We start from the raw sequence: 26,537 nt of genomic DNA on the forward strand, positions 1-26,537 counted from the left end.
CAGTCTTTAGAAAATGGTTGAGGTTTTTCCTTTGAGAAATGAAGAAGTAGCACTGTTCAGAATGAGGCTCGAGGGAAGTGTACTCTTTGTTAGAGGCGCGTGACCTGAAAGCTAGCTACACTTTGTTTTCCTCCGATATTGAACACAGATCATCCTGTCTTAAATTTTATCGAGTATTTACGTAAAAAAATACCTAAAGTTGTATGACAAAAGTAGTTTGAAATGTTTGGACAAAGCTTACAGGGAACTTATGAGATATTTTGTTGTCACGTTGCGCAAGTTGGAACCGGTGTTTTTCTGGATCAAAAGCGCCAAATAAATGGACATTTTGGATATATATCGACGGAATTAATCGAACAAAAGGACCATTTGTGATGTTTATGGGACATATTGGAGTGCCAACAGAAGAAGCTTATCAAAGGTAAGGCGTGAATTATATCTTTATTTCTGCGTTTTGTGTCGTGCCTGGAGGGTTGAAATAGGATTGTCTGTGTTTGTTTACTGGGGTGCTGTCCTCAGATAATACCATCGTTTGCTTTCGCCGTAAAGCCTTTTTGAAATCTGACATGTTGGCTGGATTCACAACAAGTGTAGCTTTAATTTGGTGTATTGCATGTGTGATTTCATGAAAATTTTTATAGTAATTTATTTGAACTTGGCGCTCTGCATTTTCACTGGATGTTGGCCGGTGGGACGCTAGCATCCCACATATCCCAGAGAGGTAATCCCTGTATTATACTTATGCTAAAATGTTTATTCTATTCTACCGAGCCATTCACTTTATGTTAGGAGTCTTATCTGTTATTAAATCTTATTGTTGTTGCATTGTCGAGAAGGAACCTGCAAGTAAGCATTTCGTTGGACGGTGTAAACCAAGGATGGGCAACTGGCGGCCCGTGAGGCGCCAGTAGGTCCGCGGATCAATTTTCAAAAACTACACACACACAAAAAAAATATATATATATAGTGCCTTCAGAAAGTATTCAGACCCCTTGACTTTTTCCACATTTTGTTTGGTTTCAGCCTTAATCCAAAATTTATTAAATAAAAAAAATGCTCAGCAATCTACGCAAAATACCCCATAATGACTAAGCAAAAACAGGTTTTTAGAAATGTTTGCAAATTTGTCCAATAAAAAATAAAAAATAGGGAAATAGCTTATTTACATAAGTATTCAGAGACTCGAAACTGAGCTCAGGTGCACCCTGTTTCCATTCATCATGTTTCTACAACTTGATTGGTCCACCTGTGGTAAATTTAATTGATTGGACATGATTTGGAAAGGCACACATCTGTCTAGATAAAGGTCCCACAGTTGACAGTGCATCTCAGAGCAAAAACCAAGCCATGAGGTCAAAGGAATTGTCTGTAGAGCTCAGAGACAGGATTGTGTCGAGGCACAGATCTGAGGAAGGGTACCAAAACATTTCTGCGGCAAGGATGGATGAGGGAAAAAAAAATTGAATCAATTGTACAATAATGCTGTAATGTAACAAAATGTGGGTTCTGAATACTTTTCGAATGCACTGTATACATGTAAAGTGTCGGTCCCATGTTTCATGAGCTGAAAAAAATAAATCGCAGAAATGTTCCATACTCACAAAAAGCTTATTTTTTTCTCAAATTTTGTGCACAAATTTGTTTACATCCCTGTTAGGAAGCATTTGTCTCAAGATAATCTATCCACCTGACAGGTGTGGCATATCAAGAAGCTGAATAAACAGCATGCTCATTACAAAGGTGCACCTTGTGCTGGGGACAGTAAAAGGCCACTTTGAAATGTGCAGTTTTGTCACACAACACAATGCCATAGATGTCTGAAGTTTTGAGGGAGTGTGCAATTGGCATGCTGACTGCAAAAATGTCCGCCAAAGCTGTTGCTAGAGAATTTAATGTTAATTTCTTAATGTTAATTGCCGCCTCCAACGTCATTTTAGAGAATTTGGCAGTATGTCCAGCCAGCCTTACAACCGCAGACCACATGTAACCCTGCCAGCCCAGGACCTCCACATCCGGCTTCTTCGCCTGCGTGATTGTCTGAGACCAGCCACGAAACAGCTGATGAAACTGTGGGATTTCACAACCGAAGAATTTCTACACAAACTATCAGAAACCGTCTCAGGGAAGTTCATCTGCGTGCTCGTCGTCCTCACCAGGGTTTTTACCTGACCGCAGCTCGGCGTCATAACCGACTTCAGTGGGCAAATGCTCACCTTCCATGGCCACTGGCACGCTGGAGGAGTGTGCTCTTCATGGATGAATCACGTTTTCAACTGTACCGGGCAAATGGCATCCTGTGGGCAACCGTTTTGCTCTTGTCGACGTTGTCAACAGAGTTCCCCATGGTGGTGGTTTAGTTATTGTATGGGCATGTATAAGCTAAGGACAACGTAATCCGCCGCCATCACCTCATGTTTCACAAATCCTGGAAGCTGAAAATGTCCCAGTACTTCGCCTGCATACTCACCAGACAGGTCACCCATTGAGCATGTTAGGGATGGTCTGGATCGACGTTTACGACTGCGTGTTTCAGTTCCCACCAATATCCAGCAAGTTCGCACATCCATTGAAGAGGAGTGGGACAGCATTCCACAGGACACAATCAACAGCCTGATCAACTCTATGCGAAGGAGATGTGTCGTGCTGCATGAAGCAAATGGTGGTCACACCAGAAACTGACTGGTTTTCTGATCCACGTCCCTACCTTTTTTTGGTATCTGTGACCGATGCATTCTATATTCCCAGTCATGTGAAATCCATAGATTAGGGCATAATGACTTTTTTTCAGTTGTCTGATTTCCTTATATGAACTGTGACTCAGTAAAATATTTTAAAATGTTGCATGTTGCGTTTATATTTTTGTTCAGTGTACTGTATATATAGAGATTTTTTTTTGGGGGGGGGGGGGGACTCAGTCAGGTAAGTTAAAATAGTAGAATACACAATTTCGAAATTTGGTTGTGTATCAGCAGATTTTCTATTGTTATGTCAGTCACTGACTGTCACTCAATTTAGCCAATGTCTAGCCAGCTATCTAAACTTCTAGTAATCATGGTAAAATTACCGACCGGGATCTAACAATGATTTTGTTAGTCACGCTCACTAATATATCACAATCAAAACTACAAACATGTCTCTCCACCTTATGGCAAAATAGAATTGCAGGAAATTAGCTGTTAAACTGCAAATTATTCTCTCTGCCCCATAGCAAAATTGCATGAAAGTAAAAATAAATTAAAATAAATCTTCTCTCCGCAACATGTATAGAATTGCAGGAAATTCACTTTAAAACTTTTTTTTTCTCTCCGCAGTCATTTAGCCAGCCAGGCTATGGCTGGCTTCGACTGTATGTGGGGGAATGGATGTGGGTACACAGACCCGCGAGCCACTGCGGCCCCTCATGATGAGTTCAGATGTTTTGTGGCCCCCACCCCCATCAGCTGCCCATCCTTGATATATACCATGTGTATCCTGTACGTACGACTAATAAAACTAGAATTTGTATGTGTATGAGGCGTTACCTGGAATGGGGTGTCCTCCGAAGTTAATATTGACGTCGTACTCTCCAGGTGTGAAGGTAACGTATTCTACGCTGCAGCTGCCATCTTTGTTATCTCTACAGGTAATTTTTGCCTCTGACGCTCCCTCTATGGTCATGCCCAGGCCTCCAGTACCAGCACCCCTAGAGAACACAGACAATGATCAACTTTAAATGGTAATTTCACATCAATTACATTGCTTTCATAGGAAAGGCGTTCTCATTATTGGAAGAATTGAAAGACATTGGATTTGTGAATGATTTTCCTGTGACCATGTGTTCGTATGTGCTTAACTAGCTAAAATGTTTCGAAACATTGTCATCAATAAACCACATGGGAGCATAGATTGCAGAGTGCAGTCTCTTTTTAGCATTTACTGAACATGTCATCTATGAACATTTGAACATCTTGGCCATGTTCTGTTATAATCTCCACCCGGCACAGCCAGAAGAGGACTGGCCACCCCTCATAGCCTGGTTCCTCTCTAGGTTTCTTCCTTGGTTTTGGCCTTTCTAGGAAGTTTTTCCTAGCCACCGTGCTTCTACACCTGCATTGCTTGCTGTTTGGGGTTTTAGGCTGGGTTTCTGTACAGCACTTTGAGATATCAGCTGATGTAAGAAGGGCTATATAAATACATTTGATTTGATTTGATTATTTGATATCCAGCACCTGTTCAGAAACATTGGCTGTGTGTATGCAATCTTTTCCTTTGCTGTGATTGTACCTGGTCTCGACGGTGAAGCAGTTGGGTTTGTTGATGAGTCCTCCCTCCAGCCCTGGCCCGTAGGCCCTGACCCGGGTGGGGTCACATCCCTCCACCACTGACACCCTGAAGGGACTCTTAGGGATGGCCACCTCGTCATACAGCACCTCAATCACGTGCATACCTGGAATAGACAGACCAACCAGATGGTTTCAATATCTCACAGTGTGTGTGTGTGTGTGTGTGTGTGTGTGTGTGTGTGTGTGTGTGTGTGTGTGTGTGTGTGTGTGTGTGTGTGTGTGTGTGTGTGTGTGTGTGTGTGTGTGTGTGTGTGTGTGTGTGTGTGTGTGTGTGTGTGTTCTCAGTAGACAGATACACATGATTACAGGTGATTTTATGGCAGATATACTGAACATGATCTTGTATGATGGCCAAGCTGGTTTTACTGTGCAGGGCAATTAAGTTATATCTATCAAAGACGATTTTCAGTGCATTTCTGATATTTTATCACGAGTGAACCTTTCTTCCTAAGATTCGTTCAGATAATGAATGAGACTTGTGGTAACTATGGAGATGTGAGACTAATCATTAATACACAAAAATAACACATCTTCCCCCCCGTTGTTATACCGTAATAACATTAACTTGACCGAACTCTATGAATACCTCCAGCTAGCCATTACTCCTGTATCTGAGAGAAGAGGCTCAGAGCAGGACAGAGCAGAGCATATATACCTGATCTTCGTTTCTGTTCCAGCACTAACTCTATTTATGAAGCCCTCTCCCCTCTCTGCCTCTCTTCTCTAAACCCCTCAGATCACCTCCTCTGCCTCCTTCTGTATTTATACCCTCTCTATCTACTCTATCTACCTAGTTCTAAATGAACCCTCCGCTCAAACACCTGCATTTTGTCCAGCCACCCACTACCCGCCAAACCCTCTTTTACGCTACTGCTACTCTCTGTTCATCACATATGCATAGTCACTTTAACCATATCTACATGTACATACTACCTCATCAGCCTGACTAACCGGTGCCTGTATGTAGCCTCGCTACTGTATATAGCCTCGCTACTGTATATAGCCTCGCTACTGTTATTTTCACTGTCTTTTTACTGTTGTTTTTATTTCTTTACTTACCTATTGTTCACCAAATATCTTTTTTGCATTGTTGGTTAGAGCCTGTAAGTAAGCATTTCACTGTAAGGTCTACTACACCTGTTGTATTCGGCGCACGTGACAAATAAACTTTGATTGGATTTGATAATATCTCGCTATCACTCTTTTCAAGGATTCCTTGTTGAACAAAACTGAATAAAAGAGCAAGTAACATGTGATGGGCTTGCCCTGTGTACATCTACGTTATCCCTTTATGGTCCTTGGAGTCGGATAGCTATTAAACATATCCTACCAAGCAACCGAACTTTAGCTATCAGAAAGCTATCATTTTCTACATGTTCTTACCGTCCTCATAGGCGGTGTATTCCACTCGGAAGGTTCCGTCTCCCTTGTTTGTGATGTAGGTGTCCGTGTTGGTGCCTGAAGGGTTGATGATGCACGCTTTCAAGTGGTCACCAAAGGTCTCGGTCATTTTGCGGGCATCCACAATGAAGTGAGTGGTAACCTCCTTGATGACTCCTATAGACATGGATGATCGCAAGGAAGGATCGCAAGCTACTGTAATTGTTAGCATGTAATTGTTAGCTACTGTAGTGTTAGGTAGAGTAACCTTTTCCAGTAAGCTAAAGTATACTTTAGCTATAGTAGCTTTTTGCCAGTATGCTATAGTAGCCGTAGCTATATGGCCTTTATCAGTAATCTATGCTTTGCTTGTAAACTACTGTGTATAGTAGGTAGCTAGCCTTAGATTGAGGCATTTAGCAAATTATAGTTAAATAGCTTAAGTAGCCTTTCGCTATAGGAGCCTTTGGCCTACTTTACCTAAGCAGGGGTAATATGCCCTAACCACTCCACAACTACTCCTCCTTACCTCTGGGCTGCACTCCTGGTCCATAGACCTGCACTCCGCTGGTATCAACAGCCGGCTCCACTTGGATGAGCGCAGGGAAGTTGGGAACCACGTGACCCCCGTACTTAATGGTGATGGTGTGTGTGCCGTGGAAAGGTGGGATGTAGGTGACAGAGAAGGTTCCCTCGGCTGTCTTCTGGATGTGGACCTCGGCCTGAGCCCCGGACTCGGAGATGATCTCGACGGCGAGCTCAGCCTCTCCGGCACTGGTGCAGTCCACTGTAAAGTAGGCTGGTTCCCCTGCCTTGGCTTTATCTAGGCCTGGACCACTGGCTGTTACCTGTAGGTTTAGGGATAGGTTTATTTGATATTTTTACAGATGCAGAAACATACAATCTCACATTTGATGCCATACATTCCTAAAAAAACATGGAAAATATATAAACGATATAATCAGCCTGAATATACAACCGATAGGCATGTCAGTAAATCAATAACTAGGCATATCGAAGGCATAACGTATATTAAATAAAGTATCGTCTCATCTCACCTTGCTGGGGTCCAGGCATGGCTTAACAGCTGCCTTGAAAGGAGACCCAGGGATGTGCTGCTCTCCAAACAGGATATTGATGGCGTACTCTCCAGCCTCAGTAGGCAGGTAGGACACCGAGCAGGTACCCTGTCCATTGTCCTGGCACTCGATCTTAGCCTTGCGCGGCCCCTCCACAGTCAGGCCCAGCCCGCCGGGGCCCGCTCCATTGGTGTCAATGGCAAAGGGGGCTGGTTTACCCACAATGCCTCCCTTCAGGCCTGGGCCGTATGCGCGCACCTGAAGGATAAAGTTAATAGGTGTTAGAGAGACTCATAATGTCATGAAGAAGCAAGAAGAAGTCAATGCCAGTAGTGTAAACATTAGGACAAAAAAACATCCATAATGCTTCATTAAGCTTCAGTACAGATTACATTTCGGAGTATCAGTCAGCGGACAGTTACTGCCTTTTCATGAGCCTCGCATTAAAATAGATCCCACTGAAGCTCATAGGGTCAAATGTAGTCACTTTTACCTTTGATGGGTCAGCAGGCATCACTCCCTCCACAGCGAAGGGGGATCCAGGGACGGGGTTGCAATCATAGCTGACGTCCACCTTGTAATGCCCCTCCTCTGGGGGGATGTACTTCACCGAGTGGGCTCCATTGGCTGTGTCCGAATCCAGCTTGTAAGGGATTGGTCGGCCAGAGGGGGAGGTCATCTTGACGGCCACCTCGCCCTGTCCTCCGGCTCCCTGGGTGTTGATGTAGAACTCTTGATCCTTGCCAACTTCCACCTCTGTAAAATAACAAGAACAAACACGCTTAAATCATATATTCATCAGTTTTAACAGCTACTCATTCAAACTATTGACAACACCATTGCAAATAAGAATTATCTAAGGTATATAGCTATAATCTAGGGCAATGTCAGATGTACATGGTCCCAAGTGGAAGAAAATGAATAAGATAACAAGATCCAGTTTTCAAATCAATTACATTTTGGGCTTTACGTTGCAAAGTTACTGTGTACAATGTTGAGAACTTACTGGTTTCCAGTCCTGTAACCTTGACCTTTCCCAGATCTACAGGAGGAGCCACAGTAATATTGAAGGGGCTCTTGGGAATGGGGTCCCCTCCATGGGTGACGGAGATGGTCGTCTGACCCTGATGAACAGCGGCGTACTTAACGGTGTAGGAGTAGTCATGGTTGTCTATGATCTCAAAGTCCCTGACAGCCTCTCCCTTCAGTTCTGCTGCTGTGAACTGGACCTCTGGCTTGGCCTTGCCTGCTCCCTTTGTGAAGATGGTGAAGTGGGTGGGAGTGCCCGTCTCCACGCCTGTCTTGTTGAGTCCTGGGCCTTCAGCCCTCACATTGCCAGCATCATGGGAAGGATTCACCTTCACTCTAAACGGACTAATTGGGATTTCCTGTAACACAAATATGGAATGGTTTTGCTGCTGTACGATTTTTTAAATAAAAACTCGAACACAAATCGAGATCCCGACTACGGCAACTTTTGTGCCATTCGGGTCATCCTTAGAATGAATAGTTATAATTATTATAGTTCCAATGCTAAGCCACATAGTAACAGTAGGCAGGGCAAACCCGTTTTGGTCATTTCTGGTATATCATCAAAATAAATAAACCAAATCACGTTTTTGGACTCATTCAGGAGTTTTTACCTGATCAAATTAATGTTGAATGTTCAATTTATATTCCTAAAACTTAAATTGAAAATGATGCTGTCGCTGCTTCCTGTTGAGAAGACATTTTGAGAAGAATCCCAATGTTAAAACACAGATTTAACATGTTCAAATCAATAACCAATACGCAGAAACAATTTGTGATATACTGTATTGAAAACCTAAATATAAAATGTCGTATCTACACATGAAGTAAATGTGCAACAATAGTAGTCATATTACTTGTGTTTTTGGAAACAAGCACCTTATAAACTGCACCAAAACCACCATCGATTAGGGAGAAAATCAGGTTGTACGCGTTGCTGAAACTAACACAACTAGAAAAACACATGGAAACTGGAGTTATTATCTACATCGCTGGTTAAAGAACAACCTGCCGATGACAGACAGCTACATTTCGGAGTGATGCATTTTGATTTGGGGGGTCGCCAAAACGGAAAGAGAAACATAACCTATTTGTCAATCACTCATGTCGATGTCATGTTGAGTTCAATGGCGCTAGTGGGGGGAGAAAGCGAAAAAAAAGCGAAAAATACCACACGGAATCTCAAAATAATGTGTACATTACTGGTTAGAGGACAATTTGTAAAGGACAGCTAGCCACATTTTGAAGTGTTGCATTTGTATTCAGGTGGCTCGCCAACCCGGTAAGTGTAACACAACACTTCTTGTTTGTTAATCACTTCCATTGATATTACGCCAAAATCTATAGAACAGGGGACAAAGGTTTGGGGTGTTGCACTATTTAAACTAACACTATTCAAAGGCCACAAGGAAACTTAGAATAACCTATACATGGTTGGTTCGATGAGAACTTGTTTATTTCTATATTTTAGAATGGCGGATGTTGATTTTGGGAGGCTGCCATCACGGAAAAGGGAACACATCACTTTTTCGGTTAGTTAACTTCAACATATCACGACGCGGCATAGGATATCAACAGTGACAACGGTTGGTTGCTTTTTAACTGCTAGTTTGACTGTCAAAACCATGTATTGGTGTGTGGCCAGCAACTTTTATAGAGAGACCACCCACTAATTTTCTGTGCCATTTCCTGGCCACTCCGCGTTCTAAGTCCGGCGCATCCCAGCACGTGTGACAAACTCAACGGTACAAAATCAAAGATATTGATCTGTTTTAAGCAATCAATCTTATGTTATCATGATGACTAAACTTTTATTCTGACATCACCAATCCGAGGTAAAAAGGATGTTGAATTCCACTAAATGTTATGGTGAAAATGCAAGATTGTGTAAGGTAGTAAAACAACTGTCCACATTAGAGAAATGAGTGCAAAATATACAATAATTGAATATGGCAAAATAATTCAAACACAATTTAACTGGGCGCTTTAGATTAGGGCCTCCACAGTGTCTCCACGTTTTATGTCCCTTGTAACAGTAACTCTCTACTGAAGGACCCTGGGTAGTGTAGTTTTAGTCTCACCTGCTCAGCGAACAACACCATGACGGTGTATTTCCCTGCACCGGGAGGGGTGTACTTGACGGTGAAGGTGTCATTGTCGTTCTTGATAATGTCAAAGTCGATGTCAGCCTCGGCTGGACTCACCACTCCTGGAGCACACTTGATCCCAATGCTGATGTCTCCTGTGGGAGGTCAATAGATATGTATATCTACATATGAAGAAATCTCATTATACTGTGCCTATCAGTATCAATCACTTTCTGATCTTTTACCGTTGCAGGCACTAAAGTTAGGTTGGTATTGGCAGAACAAGTGCAAGACGATGCTCGTCCATATGGCGGCGCACAATTGGCCCAGCGTCGTCGTAAGAATTTGACTTGCCTAGTTAAATCAAGGTTAAATAAAATGTAAATAAACTGCCTTCTCTATGGAAGAAACGGTTTTAAAAGGGTTCTAACAGGGTGAAAATGTTATACCTGGAACCCTACAGGATTCTCTACAGGAAGAAGAAAAAGAACACTTTGAGTAGTATTTCCTATTAACACACATACCTTGTCCAGCCTCTGCGCAGTCCACAGTGAAGAAGTTGGGCTCGTTGGCCTTGAGTCCTGTCTTCTCCACTCTTGGACCATACACCTTGACCTTGTCTGGGTGGCAGCCCTCTCCAACAATCACCTATACACACAGAAACACACAGTGTTATTCAGACAGAGGCAACACTTGACACACAACACTATTGTTGCTACCTAAAGTACTCATATCCATTTCTAGTGGAGTATCATTATCCCTAAATAAGAGTACGCTGGCTGGGCTTATGTACACTTGTCTGAGACCTGAAGACTTGTATTGGCTCCCCGTCCTTTACCTAATGCCTAGGCTTTAGCTCAGTGGGCTAACACGGTTTAGTGACACACAGGAGATCCCGGGTTCAAATCTCAGTGGGTCGGTCCTACTCACCCTGAAGGGGCTGTTGGGCACGTTGACATCTCCCCAGGTGATGAGGATGGTGTGTTTGATGGGCTTAATGGGGACGTACACACACAAGAAGGTCCCGTCTCCCTTATCAGTGATCTTAATGTCGATGGTGACGCCCTCTGTATCCTTGGCGTAGATCTTCAGATGGCCGTTGCCAGCCCCGCGGGCATCGATGGTGAACTCTGCTGGTTTGTTTACGATGACCACTATGGGCTCCAGGCCTGGACCGAAAGCTTTCACCTGCAACAGAGAGGTAAACATTAATGTGTTGCATAGAGGTACAATTACATTTGTGTGTGTTTGTTTGTACATCTGTGTGTCATAAAAACTACTCCTGTAAGGGTGGAGCTAGGCTGGTGTGGTGGGAGGAGCTAACCTTCTCAGGGAAGCAGTCATTGGTTGCAGAGAGGATGTGTGCCATGAAGGGGCTGTCCTTGATGTCTTCGTCATCACATATGACATGGACAGCGTAGTCATCTGGCTCAGTGGGCCAATAGCGGACATCGCAGGAGCCGTCACCCTTATCATCACACTCTATCTTAGCCTGGGATGGTCCCTCGATAGAGAAGCCTGGAGAGAGAACGTTTGACTTTAGTCTCCCGATCACTCAAGAGGCCTATAAGTCATTTTCCTCTGCACACCTGTTAGAACACCAACTGTACTTGTGACTATAAAGAAGAAGTAATGTGCCTTTTCTTAGAAAATGTCAAGATAAATTCCACTAAAGAAGTTTGATTTTGTTACTGTCATCTAATCCATTACTCTACTTGTTCAACTACCCATAATGCCCCATGTCCCTCATGTCTTGACTTACCCAGAGTTCCCACTTCCGTGCCGATGGCCTCCACCACGAAGTCAGCCGACTTGCCCACCCGGCCGGTCACCAGACCAGAACCCCAGGCTCTCACCTTCTGAGGGCCTGACACCTCACTCACCTCCACATCGAAGGGGCTGAAAGAGACGTGTTGCAGTAGACTATGTAGGTGCTGGACATTGGGAAGTGTAGTAAACACATTATGATAACTTTATAAATACTTTATATGCTATTATTAATGAGAATCATTAACAAACACTAATCGAACATTAAAAAAGCATTATAATTAATAAGCATTTCTACACATTTCTAAGCATTTAAAACGGCTTATTGAAAGTCCTTACCTGTGTGGGATGGGCTGTCCTCCCCAGGTGATGTGGACGGTGTATTTACCAGTCTGGTTAGGAAGATATTCACATTCATAGACACCATCACCAACATCTTTTACTTTCACTGGCTCCTCATCTCCACATGGCCCAGTCACTGAGACGTTGAGCTCTCCGTTGCCAGCTCCCTTGGTGAACACCTTGAAGTCTGCCACCTCCTTGACCCTCGCCCCTTTTGGCTGAAGGCCTCGGCCCGTGGCACGACACGTGTCGGCATTGATGGCTGGAGAGAAGGAAAGGGGTGGTTAAGGAGAGTGGTACACCGACTGACAGACTGACAGACTAACCTAGCAGTGTATGACCAAATGGAGCTGGCAGGAGCATTCGCATACGATACAATGTCGTATGCAAACATGATGCAGGCAAGATGCTATAATGACTTTCATTATTAAGGTCAACGAACATAATCAGTCAATTAATTCCATAGGATGCTAGCTTTGAACTTTGACACAATGCAGTATAGGAATATCACAATTCTGAATGCAGTACACTCACATTGTATAATACACATATATTACCAGTCAAAAGTTTGGACACACCTACTCATTCCAGGGTTTTTCTTTTTGTACTATTTTCTACATTGTCGAATACTAGTGAAGACATCAAAACTATGAAATAACACATGAAATCATGTAGTAACCAAAAAGTGTTTTATATTTGAGATTCTTCAAAGTAGCCACCCTTTGCCTTGCTGACAGCTTTGCAAACTCTTGGCATTCTCTCAACCAGCTTCATGAAGTAGTCACCTGGAATGCATTTCAATTAAAAGGTGTGCCGCCTTAAAAGTTACTTTGTGGAATTTCCTTCCTTCTCAATGCATTTGAGCAAATCAGTTGTGTTGTGCCAAGGTAGGGGTGGTATAGAGAAGTGATACGCCATCCCATCTGGTTTGCGCTTATCATTTGTCTTTCAACAGGACAATGACCCAAAACGTAAGGGCTATTTGACCAAGAAAGAGAGTGATGGAGTGCTGCATCAGATGACCTGGCCTCCACAATCACCGACCTCAACCCAATTACGATGGTTTGGGATGAGTTGGACCGCAGAGTGAAGGAAAAGCAGCTAACAAGTGCTCTGCATATGTGGGAACTCCTTCAAGACTGTTGTAAAAGCATTCCTCATGAAGCTGGTTGAGAGAATGCCAAGAGTGTGCAAAGCTGTCATCAATGCAAAGGGTGGCTACTTTGAAGAATGAAAAATATAAAATATATTTAGATTTGTTTAACACTTTTTGAGTTACTATATGATTCCATATGTGTTATTTCATAGTTTTGATGTCTCCACTATTACTCTACAATGTAGAAAATAGTACAAATAAAGAAAAACCCTTGAATGAGTAGGTGTGTCCAAACTTGACAAGTACTGTATATCAATACAACCATGTATTGGTTGCAGCATGAAGAAACGAATGGAGCTTCCATGCAACAACTGACGTAACAACATTTCAGTCTACTAGAAACATTGATTGCAGGCTTGGTTACACTTAAAAGATTGAAGCAATCAAACCTATGAAGACTAACCCAAATGAAGGAAACACAACAAGCCAAAACATTTAAAAATGAAACATTTCATAATGCAATCTGGGAAGCAGTGACTCACTGAGACTAAAATCACTTTCCTGGAAAGTTTCCTACTAGTCAAGAACATTCACTTTGCTACATAATAGAAATGTATGAGATATCTGTATCCAACACCAAGCTGCCACAGGCAGGGTAGCAACCGCCCAAGCAAGGCACTCTTTCTTGGCCCTCAGAGGGCCACAGGAAGCATACAGGGCATCGGGAAAATGGCATAGGGCACAGGACATAGGTATAGTGGGGCCCGGCTAGCATACCAACGGGCGCAGGCCTCCACCTAGACAACCCATACTAACTTGGTCTACACTTTTTGCCTCTGAGGGTAGGGACACCACCCTTCTTGTCCTCTGGGCCCTTCTCCCCACAGGGAGAGGTGAATGCAGACTGGGGATTTATCTGAACTGGAAGAGGACCCACGATAGAGGGAGGAGCGAAACATCACAGACAGGAAGTTGGTTTAACTTCAACATAGCACTGACTGGTCATCGTGGCGACATGTTGGCTGCGGCGAGTGATTGAAATAACTGTGAAACTAGCGAGTGATAGATCAACAACGGAATGACACAATGCAACAGTAGTGCCAATAACAGTGATTTGTGTCGTGACAGTTGGCTCAGTGCTAACTTACCCTCTGTGATTTGAACCTTGAAGGGGCTCTTAAGGATCTCCTGACCGGCAAACAGGATATGGATGGTGTGGGGGCCTTCCAACATGGGCCGGTAGGTGCAACGGAAAACACTGTCCCCCTTGTTTTCCAAGATCAGTTTCACCGTGTCTTTCTTCCCCTCAGGGTCCACGATGACAACGGTCACATCACCGTTACCAGCACCTGGACAGGATAACAGGAAGAGACCAATCAAAACACTGTTAACCAACCAAGTGATCAAAACAAGGAAACGTTAGGCCCTCACAGTAAATTCCTTCTCTAGTTTTAGCAGTTTTGCAAGGAACTCATCTGATCACTGCTACTAATGTGTTCCTTGACCTCTGTGTCCCCACTCCTTACCTGCAGTGTAGATGTCAAAGTAGGTGGGTTTGTTGACCATGTTGCCGGTAGCTTCCAGCCCTGGTCCTCTGGCCTGGACCTTGTTGGGATCACCTATGGCCTTGGCCACGTTCACTGTGTAGGGGCTCTTATCAATATCCTGCCCAGCAAACAGCACTTTCACCTGAGGAAAGAACCAGTAAAATGTTCCTTTAAAGGCCCAATACAGACTTAAAAAATATATATATTTCAAATAATTTCTGTGTAACAATTAATTAGCTTACTGTAATAGATTTACATTGGCAAAATTTGGGAGCGGTGTGAAAATTAGCTGTTATTGGCAGAGGTTTGGACTTTGTTATTGGTTTATTAACCAATTTACTGCATGGTGATGTCACCATGGAAAGCTGAAACTGCCACCCATGCAAACCTGGTGATTAGAAGGTCCTGTGTAGATTGTATTTTCAACCAGCAGCTATCAGGAAATAACACTGATCAAATCTTTTCACACTTTTACAGTGTTAGTTTCATCAGCTGTTGTACAATATGATACAAAATAGGGGGAAAATACATATTGACTGCATTGGGCCTTTAAGTTTTCCTTTAAAGAGTTTCAATGGGCTAGTAGTACATTGTGATGATGAGATGTGTGTATAGTAAAGTCAAGTAAAGTAAGAATGTAAAGTTAAGTAAAATAAATCTATATGGGATATTGATGGTAGTGATCAGTTACCTTGTGGGCGCCCTCAACCTTGGGGATGTAAATGACGGTGTGGGTCCTGTTCTTGTCGTTGTTGAAGACCACCTTAGCCTCCTCAGTGTGTCCCTCAGGATCAATGACATACACCAGCACCTCAGCCTGACCTGCCTCCAGAGTTTCCACTGTGAACACTGCTGGCTTCAGAACCATGTTACCATTTGCCTCAATACCTATGGGAGAGAGAGGAAGATTACTTCATTGTACAATGTTCACGAATTTCCAGCAGAATTTATAGTTAGAAAAATATGTGTAAAATAGAGAGTTAGTGTAAGAAGTGCATGACTGGCTGCAGGGAAGTAAGGCGCAGGAGAGCAGAACTGGGTAAAAACCGGAGCAGTTTAATAAGCAAAACCAACGGCACCCAGAACAACAAAATATGGGACAAAATAACCCGTCGCGAACCAGTCATAGTGCACAAACACTTTACAACAAACAATTCCACACACAGACATGGGGGGAACAGAGGGTTATATGCATGACAAGTAATGAGGGAATGTAAACCAGGTGTGTGGGAAAACAAGACAAAACAAATGGAAAATGACAGGTGGATCGGCGATGGCTAGAAGACCGGTGACGTCAACCGCCGAACGCAGCCCGAACAAGGAGAGGAACCGACTTCGGCGGAAGTCGTGACAGTTAAATGTGTTTGAGTCTATGGGCAGTATATGAAACAATACATTCTGCTTATCAGAGATCCTGATTCACTTACATTACTTTAGTCATTGGGCAGATGCTTTTTTCCCAAGTGCATTCAACTACAGTAGGTAAAACAACCTCACAACTATCGCAAGTAAAACTTTCTTTATCTACTAAATCAGTGCTAGATTCAACTCACCACTGTGGTAAAGTATGGTCCCTATCCCAGTGGTACCCACCTGGTCCGTAAGACTTGGCTTTTTTGGGGTACAGCTGAACCCCTTTAGGTTTGAGGGGAGCGCCAGAACTCAGTTTAGACTTAGGGAACTGGGACAGGTAAGTCATCACGGACTGTTCATCCACTTCCGGATCTACAATCTCCTCAGGGTTGATCACCTAGGCCACAAGGAGAGTGTGAAAAGTTACTCACCTAGTCAACAAGCAGAAAGTCATGGGTTAGGGAAGTGATTTTTTATCCGGTGCCTTGAGGAACTCAGGTGTGCCGCAAAAGTTTTCCTGATCTTGTTAATTTTTTGGAACACTCACTTATAAACGTGACCTGTGGAATGCATATGGAATTTTGACTTGGGAGCAACAGTGCCACTCAGATAATACATTGAATGGTACATGGTTACATCTGTATCACTGTTTCAAGTCTGGTGCGCTCAGACTGTTGTTACATTATCATTTGAGGGGAGCGCATCATGAGCAAAGTGATTTGTAGGCTATCATTTTACTTAGCCTGTGAGCACCATTAACACAGGCAAGTCTGATTAGGCTTAGCTGAAACAAAACACACACTTTGTGTCCGTGATTGCACCCCGATGCACAAAACCGCTCGTCTGTAGCTCAAAACGTTCAAAATTAAATTACTTTTTTTTTACCAGAGCTAAACAAATATCTTCCTAGTGGGGATTCACGGGACACTCTTAAAGAGGTACACACAAATTAATCTTCGTGAGTAAAGAACTATGAGAATAGTTCAAATGAACCCTATTTAATCTGTAAAAAAATATTTGTCACTGAAAATAGAGGATTTGCAGTATGGATCTGCCAAGAAGGAGGTCATTACCACTAAATTAATTAATAGGAACATTTTAGGTGTGCCACATAAAAACAAAAAAAAATGGTTGGGAAACATTGGGTTAGGGGTCAATATAGCCACAATTGTCTTACTTGACTTAAACCATTTTGCCCCATGGGAAGCATAGGTCAAAGCACATCTGTATTTACCCTTAAAGAGGATTGTTATCTGGTCTTTACTGTAAATAGTTTTTAAGAAATCGATACAGGACTAAATTACTTAGTAGGCCTAGTAGATAGTCTGTCTACTTGGCAAAGGGTAGACATTTGTTTATTGAGGACATAGACATAACAGACAGACATAAAATACATTTGATGTCTCTATTGTTTATGTGTTCTGTAAACCAATGATAAGGCACATTTCCACATTGCATAGATACTATTTCTATTCTATTTCATGGACTCCCTCCTCCTCCACTATCTCCCTCCCTCCCTGTTTTTTTGGCCGTATCACAGTGTGGTGTAAATTTCTTGACCCCAGTACAGCAGGGTTCAGCACGGCGGCCTCAGTAAGCCATGACTTAGCCCAGAGCCAAGCCCTCTCCCACACCTCATCTACATCTCACAAGACAGCCCTCAGCCCGGGGAGAATTCAGCCCCCTAGGCCTGGGACCTGGGAATCCAAGACACATACCTTTGGCCTTATCTCTCACTACGATACACACCCGAGGCCAGCTCAATACAGTATAACCTAGGCCAGCTCGATATACACCCGAGGCCATCTCAGCATGAATCACACCCTAGGGTGATGCCATGTCACGAATGGCCCTGCTTCACTGAGACTATGCATGTGTTGTATCAGATAAACAAGTGAACAAGTAGATAAACAAGCACTCAAATAGTACATCTGACAGTGTCAGTATTGGAATTTAATTTGCCAAATCTACATCTCAGCATATAAATCTATAATATGCTATAATCATGCACCTGCTCAACACTCAAACAAATTAAACTACAGTAAAAGTGAAACATAGTAGACAACGTGAAACCTTGCCATGTATTGTCCCTCTGTTCACTAAAACATCCATAGCATTACATTCACTAGCTCCACATCGTGCAGCTACAAAAAAAACGTAATAAATCACGTGAAAAAACACGTGGTTTTCGGACATGTGTGAACACGTGAACAAATCCTATGAAAAAATTAACATAATTGAAAAAAAATCGACAAATAAAAAAATCACGTGACATTTTCACTAGTAGAGGAGAAATATTTATTTCAGCTTTTATTTCTTTCATCACATTCCCAGTGGGTCAGAAGTTTACATACACTCAATTAGTATTTGGTAGCATTGCCATTAAATTGTTTAACTTGGGTCAAACGTTTTGGGTAGCCTTCCACAAGCTTCCCACAATAAGTTGGGTGAATTTTGGCCCATTTATATCCCAAAAAGTCTGTTCAGTTGGTGCCATCGATTTGATTAATCCACTCGTTCAACATGCAGAGAAAGGAATCCAAAAATCTACCGCTAAACTTTGTTAAAACAAGTCAAAATTCTTTTCTATTGACTCCTCAGATATCCTAAAATGTAATCAAACTATAATAATTCAAACGGAAAGAAGTATGTTCAATGTGTCTCCTCTTCATCGCGCGCACATACACGCATTTCCAAGACCGTGTCCCTGTAGTAAAACTCATTTTTCTTACTCGTTTTGGAAGAAACAAGCCTGAAACCTTGAACATTGAGTGCTGACACCCAGTGGACGCCATAGGAATTGTGGGAGATAGATTCAATTATTTCCCTATACTTTCCATTTTAAGAGCATGGGCTCTCTGGTTTTTCTTTGGATTTTCTCCTACCATATCTATTGTGTTATAGTCTCTTACATTATTAAAAACATTCTACAAACTTCAAAGTGTCTTCTTTCCAATGGTACCAATTATATGCATATCCTGGCTTCAGGGCATGAGCAACAGGCAGTTTACTTTGGGCATGTCAGTCAGGCGGAAATTGAGAAAAAAGGACCCTAGCCTGACTCCAACCTAAGTGTATGTAAACTTCCGACTTCACCTGTATGTGGTTTCACATTTCACGTGTGATATTTTACATTTCTCATGTGTGCTTTTGTAACTGCCGGGATTAGAACCCGGGTCTCCCACAGGAAAAGCCAATGTCTTGACCATGCGAACAAAAGGAACAAAATTCTGAAGTTGCAGGCGGGCCTACTTCATCACATGACCATGAAGAACCATGACCGACTCATGTCCACTACACTTTCACATGTGCATTTTTATCTTTTTATGTCAACTAGGGCTGTCAAACGATAAAAACATGTAATTGACTTTATCGCAGGATCTGCTGTGATTAATCACAATTAATCGCAAATTCATAATTTGCTCAAATTGAGCTGTAATTTAAGATTTCTTATACAAAAAGCATTACAAGAATATTGAGTAACACTGGCTCAGAAATAAGAAATTATTATTTTTAAAGCACCTTAATTATTATACTCGAAGAGTCTAAGTTACCTTCTTCCAGAATGGCATTACATACTGTAACATTGCTACTGCAACATGTTAACACCCCCTTTTCACATGTGAGGATAATAACGCTATTTTATCACTACATTTGAACTTGCAATTCCACATGTGAAAGTGAGATTTTCACGTGGAGTTTTCTTACATGTGAAACTGCAAATTAGATTTTCACATGTGATTTACTTTCACATGTGAACTTGCATTTGAACATGTGATTTGAACATGTTCAACTGCAAATTTGACAAGCCTCAAGGGGCTTTCCGTGGACAGTAGTCCCCAGAGTAGTGTGTCTTACCTGGGGAACGCCCAGCCAGTTGTCAGCCTGCTGCATAGCCTCTCTGGCGTTCTCCACAGGCTGGCTAGGGTCCCAGGCCTGCCAGTCAGGGCACAGACCTACAGGGAAAGAGAGAGGGAAACGACGGGAGAGAAGTAGAGAGGGAGAAAGGAGGAAGTGACGGGGGTTTTAGAGTGGATTAAGATGGCTTCCTCTCAGGGTTAAGATGGCATCCTCTAACAATTGCATAAGTGTCTTATCTGGTAACAGAAAGAATTAAGATTGTCATCATTACTACACTCCTACTAATTACTACTGACACCCTACCACCCTGTGAGACCATGTATTTACCCATGCTGCTCTCCTCCAGTCAGTTTAGAAAGATGTTTAACTATTCCTTGATGGAAGGGCTTCAATATCAAAACAACTAAAGCAACAGACGTCCTTTCACTTTCCCTGTCGGACACCGAGGGCTAAAGCAAACAGGCTAAACACTAGAAATAGACTTACTAGAATTAGCATTCCCATTCAAGTCAATGGGTCTACGATGTGTGGACCGCAATGTAATTCTATTTCTATGTGCTTATTTTTGTATTTCTTTTAAGTACCTTTATTTAACTAGGTAAGTCAGTTAAGAACAAATTCTCATGCACAATGACGGCCTACCCCATCCAAACCCTCCCCTAACAGGGACGACGCTAGGGCAATTGTGCGCCTCCCTATTGGACTCCCGATCACGGCCGGTTATGATACACCCGGGATCAAATCCGGGTCTGTAGTGACGCCTCTAGCACTGCGAGGCAGTGCCCGCCACTCAGGAGGCCATAAATGATGTGCCTTGTGCTGCTAATGCTTAACTATCTTTTATCAATGCAGTGAGTTCGCTGACTCAAAGAACCCAGAGCTCAACGGGAGTCTAGTATGTCGTTATTACTGACACCGTGGAGCTGCTGTGTTACTCTAACATCATCGTGACGTTTAAACGTTTACATTACATTGATCTGGCGCTGGAATATTGTCAGGGATACACGAGAAATACTTTCTCAAACAAAGGAGGGGACGACTCTTGTTCTACCTGATTTCTCTAGCTGTACCAAAACAATAAGTCTGTTAAGTATAAATACACTACCGTTCAAAAGTTTGGGGTCACTTAGAAATGTCCTTGTTTTTGAAAGAAAAGCTAAATTTTTGTCCATTAAAATAACATCAAATTAATGAGAAATACAGTGTAGACATTGTTAATGTTGTAAATGACTATTGTAGCTGGAAATGGCTGATTTTTGATGGAATATCTACATAGGCGTACAGAGGCCCGTTATCAGCAACCATCACTCCTGTGTTCCAATGGTACATTGTGTTAGCTAATCCAAGTTTATCATTTTAAAAGGCTAATTGATCTTTAGTAAACCCTTTTGCAATGATGTTAGCATAGCTGAAAACTGTTGTTCTGATTAAAGAAGCAATAAAACTGTCCTTCTTTAGACTAGTTGAGTATCTGGAGCGTCAGCATTTGTGGGTTTGATTACAGGCTCAAAATGGCCAGAAACAGAACTTTGTTCTGAAACTTGTCAGTCTATTCTTGTTCTGAGAAGTGAAGGCTATTCCATGCGACAAATTGACAAGAAACTGAAGATCTGGTACAACACTGTGTACTACTCCCTTCACAGAACAGCACAAACTGGCCCTAACGAGAATAGAAAGAGGACTGGGAGGCCCCGGTGCACAACTGAGCAAGAGGACAGTACATTAGAGTGTCTAGTTTGTGAAACCGGCGCATCACATGTCCTCAACTGGCAGCTTCATTAAATAGTACCCGCAAAACACCAGTCTCAACATCCAAATTGAAGAGGCGACTCTGGGATCTTGGCCTTCTAGGCAGAGTTGCAAAGAAAAAGCCATATCTCAGACTGGCCAATAAAAAGAAAGGATTAAGGGTAAAATAACACAGACACCAGACAGAGGAAGATTGGAAAAAAGTGTGATGGACAAATCTAAATTTGTCCATAACAGACATAACAGACAAATCTACATTTGAGGTGTTCGGATCACGAAGAAGAACATTCGCGAGACGCAGAATTTTTCAAAAGATGCTAGAGGAGTACTTGACGCCATCTGTCAAGCATGGTGGAGGCATTGTGATGGTCTGGGGGTGCTTTAGTGGTGGTAAAGTGGTAGATTTGTACAGGGTAAAAGGGATCTTGAAGAAGGAAGGCTATCACTCCATTTTGCAATGCCATGCCATACCCTGTGGACAGCGCTTAATTGGAGCCAATTTTCTCCAACAACACGACAATGACCCAAAGCACAGCTCCAAACTATGCAATAACTATTTAGGGAAAAAGCAGTCAGCTGGTGTTCTTAATGGAGTGGCCAGCACAGTCACCAGATCTCAACCTTATTGAGCAGTTGTGGGAGCAGCTTGACCGTATGGTACGTAAGAAGTGCCTATCAAGCCAATCCAACTTGTGGGAGTTGCTTCAGGAAGCACGGGGTGAAATCTCTTCCGATTACCTCAACAAATTGACAACTAGAATGCCAAAGGTCTCTGCAAGGCTGCAATTGCTGCAAATGGAGGATTATTTGACAAAAGCAAAGTTTGAAGGACAATTATTATTTCAATTAAAAATCATTATTTATAACCTTGTCAATGTCTTGACTTCATTTCCTATTCATTTTGCAACTCATTTCATGTATGTTTTCATGGGCAACAAGGACATTTCTAAGTGACCCCAAGCTCGTTAGGTAGCTCGTTAGGTGTCTGAAAGTCGCTGTATCACGTCAGGCTTTCTAAGTCATGTAAACATTCAACCACAGTATTCTAGACTCCTCCTGTAACTCAAAAATTAGACATTTTAAAGCTTCATGTCAGAGGGTCAGAGTGTGCAGTAACTTCTGGTCAAATTGGAGGCGTTTCAAGTCAACGAGTCATCTCTGTGAATCTCCACTCCTGCTCCAATGCTTATCCTCGTGCCATCAATCTCTAGCACAGAACGGCCTGCTTTTTAACGCCATGCCAAGCATATAAGGACATCTTCCTTGACAGATAAAGAGGAATCGTGCCCAAATTTGGGGGTGTTGTGAGGGGAGGCTGAAGAGAGCTACTTCACTTCGTCTGGGACAGCTGGTAGGAACGTACTAGAGCTCTTTCTCTCCTCTCTCGCTCTGTTGATTTTTCAATCACTCTCTCTCTCTCTTCTCTCTCCCACCTTCTCTCTCTGTCCTTGTCTCTGTCACTCTGTATTCCTCTCTCTCCACTCTCTCGCTCTGTCCCACTGGCTAAACAGGGCCAACGAGGCCCACTGCCATTGCCAGGCTGTGTAAGCAATACCATATCGAACACAACAACTGACTCATAGCTGACACTGACATCTCCCCACAGTAACTTCCCACACATGTGTCTGATGGAAGATGAAATGACCTGGCACAGCACTTACCAGGGATCTACCATTCTCCGTTAGTCACATTAACTAGCACTAAACTGTTCCCGAGTCAGTTCTTACCAGGGGCACAGTTAGGGAAATCGGTATCTTGAACATCCCGAGATGTTACATAGAATTTCTGTCGCTCGGGGCTCCCGAGTGGCGCAGTGGTCTAAGGGACTGCATCGCAGTTGCTAGCTGTGACACTAGAGATCCTGGTTCGAGTCCAGGGTATGTCGCAGCCGGCTGCGACCGGGAGACCCACGGGGCGGTGCACAATTGGCCCAGCGTTGTCCGGGTTAGGTGAGGGTTTGGTTGGCAGGGATGTCCTTGTCACATCACAACTCCTGTGGGGGGCCGGGCGCATGCACGCTGACACGGTCGCCAGGTGTACGGTGTTTCTTCCGACACATTGGTGCGGCTGGCTTCCGGGTTGGATGTGCATTGTGTCAAGAAGCAGTGCGGCTTGGTTGGGTTGTGTTCCGGAGGATGCATGGCTCTCGACCTTTGCCTCTCCGAGTCCGTACGGGAGTTGCAGCGATGAGACAAGACTATGACTACCAATTGGATACCATGAAATTGGGGAGAAAAAGGTGTAAAAATGAATACAATTTTTTTTTTGATTTTCTGTCTACCAAAAATGTGTATATTGAACATTCCAAGATGTTATATACATTTCTGCCTCAAATTGAAATTGTTATCTTCAACGTTGCGAGATGTTAGTATTCCTGCCTCGACCAGAAATTGATATCTTGAGCATTTGTGATGTTTTGTATGTAATTGGGTTCTGATGAAGAGATGTTATCCTACCAGGAACTAAATTTCCCATGAGAGAGTGCTGTGTCTGTCAGGGAGGTGTGTCCTGAGGACATATACGGGCAACATGAAATCCACATGTACTAACCAGGGGCACAGTTGTCTACCAGGGCTCCTAGGGCCTTGCCGTCCCTCCAGTCACGGTGGAAGTTGTTGATGGGCAGCTCAGGCACCTTGTTCTGGATCCAGCCCAGCAGCCTCTGCTTGGGGGTCAGTTCCTTGGCCTCCTCATCATCCCCGTCCTCCCACATGGGCATGGAGATGGAGTAGTGCAAGATCAGAGTCCAGATCAGACCCAGGATCAACTTCAGGTTCCCGTCCACGATGGCCTTGGAGTCTGGAGGGGAGAGAAACACAGACCTAGAATCAGATTTGAGTTCCCATTCATCATGTTAAGAAGCAATGTTATGTGTATGGCTTTTTCTCAGGCCAAATTGACTGTTTGGTATCTGATTCTATCTGAGTCTTTAGATAAACAAAATGGCCTTGTGATTACGTCTACATTTGAGTCATTTAGCAGACGCTCTTATCCAGAGCGACTTACTATCACATCTATCAAGTCTGACCTGACTTCCACTCTCTCACCCCACCCCACCCCACCCCAGACACTCCTCTCCAACACAAGAGTGACTGAGTATCCCTGGTATTCCACATACAGACAATGGGGCATGGTTGGGCTCAACAGCTGAGGACATACAGTATGTTGATATGGAATCCTTCCCTAAGTCAACAGCACTTGTATTTCAATTGATTTGAAAGTACTTTTGGAAAATAAGTTATCTTAGTGTGAGATAAATCCAGGTAGATGAACTAAGTAGTAGGACAATAAAGAGGCCCATTTACGACCAACCTTTAACTTCCTGACTAATGTCTTGAGATGTTGCTTCAATATATCCACATAATTTTCCTGACATCAATTTTGTGAAGTGCACCAGTCCCTCCTGCAGCAAAGCACCCCCACAACATGATGCTGCCACCCCCGTGCTTCACGGTTGGGATGGTATTCTTTGGCTTGCAAGCCTCCCCCTTTTTCCTCCAAACATAATGATGGTCATTATGGCCAAACAGTTTTTGTTTCACCAGACCAGAGGACATTGCTCCAAAAAGTACAATCTTTGTCCCCATGTGCAGTAGCGGTTTTGGAGCAGTTGCTTCTTCCTTGCTGAGCAGCCTTTCAGGTTATGTCGTTATAGGACTCGTTTTACTGTGGATATAGATGCTTTTGTACCGGTTTCCTCCAGAATCTTCACAAGGTCTTTTGCTGTTGTTCTGGGATTGATTTGAACTTTACGCACCAAAGTACGTTCATCTCTAGGAGATAGTAGTCATTTAGTCTCCTTCCTGAGCGGTATGACTGCCGCATGGTCCCATGGTGTTTATACTTGCATGCTATTGTTTGTACAGATGAATGTGGTACCTTCAGGTGTTTGGAAATTGCTCCCAAGGATGAACAAAATTTGTGGAGGTCTACATTTTTTTTTTCTGAGGTCTTGACTGATTTCTTTTGATTTTCCCGTGATGTCAAGCAAAGAGGCACTGAGTTTGAAGGTCGGTCTTGAAATACATCCACAGATACACCTCCAATTGACCCAAATGACGTCAATTAGCCCTTTAGAAGCTTCTAAAGCCATGACATAATTTTCTTCAATTTTACAAGCTGTTTAAAGACACAGTCAATTTAGTGTAAGTAAACTCCTGTCCCACTGGAATTGTGATACAGTGAATTGTAAGTGAAATAATCTGTCTGTAAACCATTGTTGGAAAAATTACTTGTGTCATGCACAAAATAGATGTCCTAACCAACTTGCCAAAACTATAGTTTGTTAACAAGAAATTTGTGGAGTGGTTGAAAAACGAGTTTTAATGACTCCAACCTAAGTGTATGTAAACTTCCGACTTCAACTGTATATATAAGGGCCATTTTTCAACTTCATAATCATCATCTACAGCACCAGCCCAACATCAGCATATGTGAACATGGCAGGTTTCTATGTTTTGTAGTAAAAAATATAGAGGAATATACATTGCGTATACAATACATGGATTACTGTGTATGTGTGCCATTCAGGAAGGGAATGGGCAAGACAAAAGATTGAAGTGCCTTTGAACGGGGTGCCAGGCGCATCGATTTGTGTCAAGAACTGCACCGCTGCCTGGGTTTTCAAGCTCAACAGGCAGGAGGGTTGTTTGGTTTGATGTTGTTTTAATACTGCCTATCACCACCTATCAAAAGGTGTGTGCCAGTGACACATACTCAGTATCACGTACTCAGTTGCTGTGACAACCACAGAAAAGTTATTTCATGGTTTGTTTTCACTGTTCACTTTGTGTTGCTGCAGCAAGCCTCAAGAGGCTGGCGTCAGGAGAGGAATGACAACGCTGCCGTTATCGAGTCCCGTTTCTGTCAGACTGAAGTATAAACACCTTCTCCGCCTGCCACTCCCCAACACACACACTTTGTGG

The 26,537-nt window shown here is 43.0% G+C and overlaps 1 protein-coding gene across 1 annotated transcript in view; it reads right to left on the minus strand.

Moving 5' to 3' along the window:
• The window catches only part of LOC129866626 (filamin-C-like), a 55,736-nt gene that overhangs the window by 23,659 nt on the left and 5,540 nt on the right, over positions 1 to 26,537 (minus strand). The window contains exons 2-20 of the mRNA XM_055939388.1: positions 24,163 to 24,411; positions 19,861 to 19,958; positions 16,243 to 16,399; positions 15,341 to 15,537; positions 14,629 to 14,791; positions 14,251 to 14,451; positions 12,004 to 12,268; positions 11,660 to 11,796; positions 11,222 to 11,415; positions 10,828 to 11,085; positions 10,422 to 10,545; positions 9,892 to 10,052; positions 7,788 to 8,169; positions 7,275 to 7,537; positions 6,761 to 7,039; positions 6,232 to 6,550; positions 5,706 to 5,879; positions 4,264 to 4,426; positions 3,522 to 3,682 (exon numbers count right to left, since the gene is read on the minus strand). Coding sequence (XP_055795363.1) covers positions 3,522 to 3,682; positions 4,264 to 4,426; positions 5,706 to 5,879; positions 6,232 to 6,550; positions 6,761 to 7,039; positions 7,275 to 7,537; positions 7,788 to 8,169; positions 9,892 to 10,052; positions 10,422 to 10,545; positions 10,828 to 11,085; positions 11,222 to 11,415; positions 11,660 to 11,796; positions 12,004 to 12,268; positions 14,251 to 14,451; positions 14,629 to 14,791; positions 15,341 to 15,537; positions 16,243 to 16,399; positions 19,861 to 19,958; positions 24,163 to 24,411 — 3,945 coding nt within the window. The remainder of the gene's footprint in view (positions 1 to 3,521; positions 3,683 to 4,263; positions 4,427 to 5,705; positions 5,880 to 6,231; positions 6,551 to 6,760; positions 7,040 to 7,274; positions 7,538 to 7,787; positions 8,170 to 9,891; positions 10,053 to 10,421; positions 10,546 to 10,827; positions 11,086 to 11,221; positions 11,416 to 11,659; positions 11,797 to 12,003; positions 12,269 to 14,250; positions 14,452 to 14,628; positions 14,792 to 15,340; positions 15,538 to 16,242; positions 16,400 to 19,860; positions 19,959 to 24,162; positions 24,412 to 26,537) is intronic.

Source organism: Salvelinus fontinalis, chromosome 12 (assembly GCF_029448725.1).
Source record: "Salvelinus fontinalis isolate EN_2023a chromosome 12, ASM2944872v1, whole genome shotgun sequence".
NCBI classification, from domain to species: domain Eukaryota; kingdom Metazoa; phylum Chordata; class Actinopteri; order Salmoniformes; family Salmonidae; genus Salvelinus; species Salvelinus fontinalis.